The sequence below is a fragment of the Anopheles cruzii genome, chromosome X (genome assembly GCF_943734635.1).
Source record: "Anopheles cruzii chromosome X, idAnoCruzAS_RS32_06, whole genome shotgun sequence".
Lineage (NCBI taxonomy): Eukaryota > Metazoa > Arthropoda > Insecta > Diptera > Culicidae > Anopheles > Anopheles cruzii.
Window position 1 is genome coordinate 7372071 of NC_069143.1, and position 7226 is coordinate 7379296.

A 7226-nucleotide genomic window follows, 5' to 3' on the forward strand; every position below is an offset into this window, starting at 1 on the left:
ATTGTTGTAATCTTTTAGACCAACTGAAGGAAAAAATTCGTGAAAAAAGACCCGGATTGCAGAAGCAAAACAACCTCTTTCATCAGGGCAATGCACCCGCTGTCACAAGAGCATTTTGAAAAAGGGAAAAAACAAGAATCCATCCTTACCAGATTCTCTTCGTCCGTACTGAATATTGTCAGTACTGATGAATTCAAGCTATAAAATTTCGGGTTTTCTTGCCGAACGCGCAAAACTTATTGAACAGCCTGGCATTCTAGCATCAGTAGCATAGACCAATGGTGTCTCTCGAACTACGATTATGATGTAGGTTGATTATGATTTAGGTACTACAGACTACCACCCACACTCTGGGCTGACTGATTGTGCCGCTGAGTGTTGGCCAGAACCGGAAGCTTTGATGGCTATTATGGTTTGGTGACGGTGCGCGGTGCGGTGCTGCCGTTGCACTATGGGGAATTTGTATTCGGTAAGCGGATATATTCGGTTTTAAGGACGATGCTACGGAGTTTTTTATAACGTTTTTTATTGAATTCAACATTTTATGTGTAATACACGCGTTCAAGTATTACAAATTATTGCTATTGATCCTCGTGATGATTTATCGTTGTTCGAAATCATGTTTAAAAATCATGCAAACTTTTGATACCATACCGTAACTGAGTTTTTTTATTGTGAAAAGAGTCATTGATTTACAAAAATTTACAAAAAAAAAAGAATGCCCTACGTTTGTAACGCATTGTGCATCATCTTAGTTCATCGGCGATTTCTCGACGGTTCATCATTGTAACGCCTTATGAGTGTGAAAAAGTTTGTGAGAATTTTGAAACCAAAGCAACTATTACACCATCCGAAGTATCCGACCCATGAACTATTACTTAAACGTTTTACTTATTAGTCTATCGCTGCATCAAAATTTTTATCAATAAATCGATATCGATCTACTTGATCAATCGCGATCCGTCCTCCGTGAAAAAATTTTAGGGTAACTGCTATGTGTAACTGCCCGAATGAAAGTGTGTCCTCTAAGTTGTACTTTCTGAGAGCTTATTGGTTATTAAGGATATTCCTAAACCTTTTCTACCAAATCTTCGCTCAAATCAGACGCCGGTATCGGGTAAACGAAACACCATGGCCGACTGCGCGTGACAACCGATCCAGGGATTCGAACCCAGGCCAGGCTGCGTGACAGCGAAGAGCACTACCGGCTGCTCTATCAGCGGGGGTTGGGGATTTGAAAATATTCTTTCATTATATCGACCACCGACCAAAATGCACAGAATGCCCGAAAAGAAACACATATTCAGATGGACCCCATCAGATGGATACTGCACATGGAAAAGGCATCAAAATTGCGAACAATTCCGAAACAGGTAAATGCTTATTACCTTACCTAAAGGGTTTGTCGATCTTGTCCGAATACAACTCCACGACCGGCTTACTCGCGAGAGCGTGAGAGAGCAAGAGCGTAAGTGAGCGGTGGTGACTTCTCACTCTCTTCGTGACAGTGAAGGAGTGAGAGAAGGTGACCTGTCAGTGAGAAGCCGCAGTGAGATGGAGCGATCTGAGATTGGGCAGCGGCACCGAAAAAGAGGGCAGCGATCGCTCTCGCTCCCCACCACCACCATCAACACCACCGCATGGGTTTCTCTTGGGCACGGGTTCCGAACGCGGTTCAGTTTCAACGTAGCCGCATACGCACGCGGATTTTGGTTAGCGCGCGCGCGCGTCACAACGATCCGAGAGCCGTGTCTTGCAGATCCCCAGAGTTGGCGAGTGCGCTGTCCTGCGACACACAAACGATCCGACGATCCGAGCGTTTCCGGCGGTACTCGAAAGTGTGTAGGTCGTTAGCCTCCGTGTGTTGGTCGCTTTAGAATTCGGTTTTCCCGATGGCGATGGCGTGAGAATGTTAGGTTCGGTTCGGTTCCTCTTCCGGCGACGCTTGACCTTTGCCAGAGGTCCGCCGGTGCTTTGTTCGAACTAAACTCCATCCATCCCGCGGTGCTGCGGTGCGTCAGTTTCCGCGTGTGCGTGTGCTAATCAAGTGGCTCTTCCGCTTTGAAGTCGAACCGGTGCCATTGGAATCCACAAAAAACCGGGTTAAAAGCTGGTCTAGGAAAAAAAAAAGCAGGAACGAACCTTACTTTTTGCAAGAGTCCGATCAGTCCGAGCTTTACGAGCGTTAGAGAGAGAGAGAGAGTGTGCGTGGAATGCGCAACACACACACACACACACACACACACAGAAGAACGGTCTATAACCTTTCGGGACTCTCGCTGTAGAAAGTGCTGCTGAGAGCTTTCCACTTCGCAGCCAATCGCGGCCAGGTGAGTTCCCCGCAAGCTCCACGGACGAAGATCGCCGGTGATCGTACGATGGAAGCTTAAGCTTTCGGGGGTCCGGAACTCACTCACCAGCCGCAGCGATAGGATCTCACAGCGCCGCAGCATCCGTTCATTCCCTCAGCCATCGGAAGCCGCCATCGCGTCGCCACAGCACGCAAGGAATATGGCGCAAGGACCGGGCCAGGGCACCGCCGGGCCGTGCCCGAGCCGCCCGGATCGACCACTCAGCCTGTACGACAACCTGACGACGGAAGCGTCGTCGGGTGGCCTCGCGGGAACCGGACTGGCCGGCGAGTCGGCCGGCGGACAGCGCATTATCCAGTTTCCCGATATCCAGTTCCGGTTCGATGACAACATACCGGCCACGCTGCTCGGCACGGCACCGACCTCCGACGCCCGTCGCTCCGTCCATAGTACGGCCAAGTCGGACTTTTTCGGCCTGGGTCCCCCGTCGCTCCGCACACCGTCGCCACCGGTGCCTCAGCACGCCTACCGAACGCCGTCGCCTTGCGGCAACCAAGACGGGGAAGACGTTGACCGGGCGGCCACCGGTACGCCACCGCGGCGCCAGCGTCCGGCCAGCGACACGCCGGACCTGCACCGTGCCTGCGGTGCATCGGCCTCACCCGATTCCAACGCGTCCACCGCCCCGCTGCCGGGAGTGCCGAGCCCCGGTGAGACTCCGACCCACCATCACCACCATCACCAACACCCAGACCACGACCAGGAGGAAACGCCACCAACATCACCGCGCTCGAGCTTGCGCCCCAAGTCCACCATCAAAACCATCACCATTCAACTGCCCGACACCTCACCCGCCACCCGGGGTAGCCCCTCCGAGGTATGGACGTTCGACAGCCCCCCACCCCCTCTACCATTTCAGCGCCGTTGTTTCTACGCCGCCTGGGCCGAAGGGGGCCCTCCGAAAACAATGGCGCGCACGCATTCCGGGCTGTGATTTTCCGGGCTTCCGGTTCCTTGTGCTGTTGCGTGCGACCCCGGAGCTTCCGGAGTTTTCCGGAGTTTTCGGTCCGGTTCCGGCACGGACACGGACCATGACCCGATCGCCCGGGACTCGGTAAAGTTGCCGGAAGCGGGGTCGGTTCTTTTCGGTCCGATTCGAGTGTGGATTTGCATTTATGCGGGCTACCTGGCGTTCGAGTTTAGATTTGTTTGTGGCGTTAGGTTGCTGTCACTCACTTACGGTGAAAAGTATGGCCATTTTAAGTAATCACTCTAAATTTTTTACAGCTGTTTTGCTTGGGCGTCGATGCCGTCCTTATCTCCTAAATCGTAGCGCAGCCTCGTTTTTTCATGGCCTGCTTCAGTTTCCGGAACAGGAAAAACTCACGGGGGGCCAGCTCTGGAGAATATGGTAGCTTCGGCATCATTAGCGTCTTGTTTTGGCCAAAAATTCGCGCATAAACCACGATTTGTTAGCAGAGGTGCGTCAGCTAATTTTAGGATTCCCACAAATCCGGTCATTTGTGACCGATTGCTTCGGCCGAATTGCGCGTAACTTTCAGGAAATTTTCGTTTTTGACTGTTCTATCCTTTATGTCTATACTGTTCACATTTGACCGAACTTGGCTTTTCGATTTTTACATCTTTTCGGTCCTCTGAAAAAAATTTAAACCACCGATAAGCGCTGCTTTTGATCTAAACAGCTTCACATTGTGTAGCATAAGAGCATAACTCACAATCAACATTTCGAATGCGTCCGCGCTCTTAATTTCGTTTATCACACACAATTTGATCTTTGCCATCCATTTTTTGGAAGAGACAAAAATCGAAGATGAGCCAAAACACGTCCAGGTAAAACAGCTGTCAAAAATTGACTGATGAATTGACTCAATTGCCAAACTTTTCGAACATACCGGGCCGGGCGTAAATGCAAAATTATCAGAACATTTTGAAACACCTCGCACACAGCGCGCTGCGTATGCGTCAGCGGTTGACGATATCTCGTACGCGCGTACGGCGCTCCACGGCTCTACTATCAGTTTCATAAACTATGCTTCGTGGTATCGGTCTCCCTCTCTCTCTCTCTATATCTTGTAGGTACTCTCGAAAGGGACAGAGGCGGCAATCACCAAGGGCGCGCTGTTTGATCGAAACAAAACCCCGTTATCGTACCAGCAGCACCAGGTGCCGCGCGCTCTGTGCTGTACTTCCGGTTCTTTTGCTCTCAGCCACACACACACACACACGCACACATGCCCATACCCATCTCCAGCAGCAGAATTTTCATTCACGCGCTACCCAAACCTGTCCGCGACACCGGACACAGCACCGCACTACCCAGCTGGTAGTGTTTATGCTTGCCCAGTTATGCTGACGCGCGGATGACGGGTACGCGTTCTACCAGCCCCCCCCTCCAGCCGGGGCGGTCTCCCGGCTCCGCCGCCCGGGTTGAATGAAACGAAAAGGCAAACAATCTGTTTTGGTTTGGAATTTCTTCGTAATGGTGTGGAGGAAGCCAGGGGGCGCCGCCGCTGTCCGCCACCGCCTGGCGCACACAAGCGGGTGGTGTGTTTAACGATCGGCCCCATGGTTATTATCCATGCACGACGATGATCGCAACGCGGCGATAGTCCGCGGGCGCGCGCTGCATTCGCTTCCGCGCGAACAAAAAGTGCAATGAAAACGGACCGACCCACGGAACCCCCCGGAGACCCCGTAGAGTGAGGAAGAGTGAGCGAGAGAGGCCGATCCACCTTGACGCGTCGCGTCGCGCGCGCAGCTCGATTGTTTTGGTACGCCACGGTTTAAGTCGCGGGACCACGCAGCACATGCTGGGGCTACCGGCTGGGGTTGGGCATTAACGGGTCCAACGGCGCCGCGCCATTAAAAACGTCAACAAAAGGGCTTCATGCTACGTGCTTCCGGCGTGTACTGGAATTGCATTGCTTCGCCGTCCGGCACTGTGTGGAACTGTCCGGCTTTCGCCGTGCGTCTTTCTGAACGCCGCCCTATTGTGAGCTATTTCTGGAACCCCGTTTTGGTGGTGGTGTCGGTCAGAGTCAGGCGCGCCCTAACACTGCGGTTCTTTTAGGTTGCTTGTCCCCATACCCCCCCACCCGGCCCTTTCTGTTTTTCCCCGGTTCGCGAATTGAATTCATAGTTCGATCGCTCACACTTCGCTCGTCATAATTTCGTTGTCTCGAGACGGCGCCGCCGCCGTCGATGGCGATGTTTATGCGATATTTATTTATGGCCGGCGCACACCCGGACGGGTGATCCGAGTTGGCGCGAGCTTCGCTAGCGTGAAAACATTAACCTTCGTCGTTTCCTGCCTACCGAAGTGCGGATATTTGGTGCCGCGGAGAGAGCATAAATAGCGGCAGTCAGCAGCGGCTTGGTGCACGTTTTAACGTTCCATTTTCATTCAATACACTCGCACACAGGCCGTTTACATGACGACGACGGTGCCACAGAATTTTACCAAAAATGCCAACACACTGATCGGGCGCCACAAACCGACTCGCAGCTCGCTCCGCCACAGCCGGATGCTGGTGGTGAGCAAGGCACACCCGCAGCGGTACCCGCGCGGCAACTCCCTCAACCTGCGCCACATCCGCCTCAGCAAGCTGCTGATGGTGCTGCAGATCCTGACCGGGGCACTGCTGAGCCTGATCGGGCTGACAGTGATGGTGTGGTCCCCGTCCACCCCCACCAAGGACAATCCGTACTGGTCCGGTTTGATAGTGAGTTCGACCGAAGCTGCTTGCGTGGCTTGTGTACCAAAACACTGGCCATTTAACTCGTTTGCTCCCACCCCCTGTCTCTCGTTCATTTTCTATAGCTGATCCTGTGCGGGACCCTGTTTCGGGTGCTGTTCGAGTTTAAGCGGTCTCGCGGAGGAACGCCAGCCGCCAAAGGACACCAATCGGCGGCGGCGGCGGCTGGGACCATTATGATAGCCCCGCGCCCTCCGCAAGCTCGGTGGCGTGAAAATTGCTTCCACGTGCTGCGCGTAAACGGGCTCGTCGTGCTGCTGCTAACCATCTTCTTTACGCTCCTCGCCTTCATCTATGCGCTCATCCACGCGACCAACCTGTCCTCGCCGAACCTGCGCTGTGAGCCCGAGTTCAGCTTTAACATCAACTCCTCCACCTGCGTCTGTACGATTGGATCGGAACCCGCATCCCGAAACAGCAGTCCACCGCCGCCGCCGCCACCGCCGGTGGCACAAATGAGCGATGATGAGTCCAGCACGGTTGTTGATCGCAATTGGGCGGATGGTACGATACGGCTCGAGTACCGGTAGGTATATTATAAATAGTGAGCGTGCTCGCGAGCGTGCCCTTTTTGGCGAAGGCAAACGCTTTCACCTTCCCGATCGATCGGTTGCTGATTTCTATTTCCCATTTTTCCGCCCTGGTGGGGGCGGCTTCTACTTGCAGCGACTTCAACTGCAGTGAAGTGCTCGGCATCTGGTACTACGTTACTATCGTATCGACAGTCCTGAACAGTATCGGTTGCTTGCTGGCCGCAACCTTCCTAGTCATCTACGGTATCGAGTGCATGCGACGGGACGGCGGCGGCGACGACCAGCGTCACCCCGTGTCCCGACTGAAGGCGAACGGCAACAATACCTCCTCCGCTGCGGACGGGATTGCGCCAGCCGTTTGCTTTACGAGCGCCACTACCTCCACGAACGTTACCAATAATACAATCGACGAACTGCCGAGTAGTCGGCCGCTGCTGATGATGGAAAGTGGAACAGCCACCACCGGTGCCGATGAGGACGCAGTACCGTCCGAACAGCAGCACCAGTCGCCCTTGGCCGAGACTAGCGTCCTTACGACTGACGAGGAGCTCGATACGACGACACTAACGTCCGCAACCCTTCTCTCGCAGTCCGCAACGATGTGA

The 7226-nt window shown here is 53.7% G+C and overlaps 1 protein-coding gene across 1 annotated transcript; it reads left to right on the plus strand.

Moving 5' to 3' along the window:
* The first annotated feature begins 2511 nt into the window (after positions 1-2511).
* On the plus strand, positions 2512-7226 carry LOC128278649 (uncharacterized). Its single transcript, XM_053017384.1, has 4 exons — positions 2512-3189; positions 5756-6055; positions 6154-6614; positions 6755-7226. Exons 1-4 carry the CDS (start codon positions 2512-2514, stop codon positions 7224-7226), a joined length of 1911 nt encoding a protein of 636 aa, XP_052873344.1.

What these genes read in the sequence shown, in the direction of transcription:
- LOC128278649 (XM_053017384.1), top strand. Translation starts at nt 2,512, where the DNA reads ATGGCGCAAGGACCGGGCCAGGGCACCGCCGGGCCGTGCCCGAGCCGC. An exon ending in CCCGGGGTAGCCCCTCCGAG is followed by an intron (nt 3,190 to 5,755) that starts GTATGGACGTTC and finishes ACTCGCACACAG; the next exon opens with GCCGTTTACATGACGACGAC. An exon ending in CGTACTGGTCCGGTTTGATA is followed by an intron (nt 6,056 to 6,153) that starts GTGAGTTCGACC and finishes CATTTTCTATAG; the next exon opens with CTGATCCTGTGCGGGACCCT.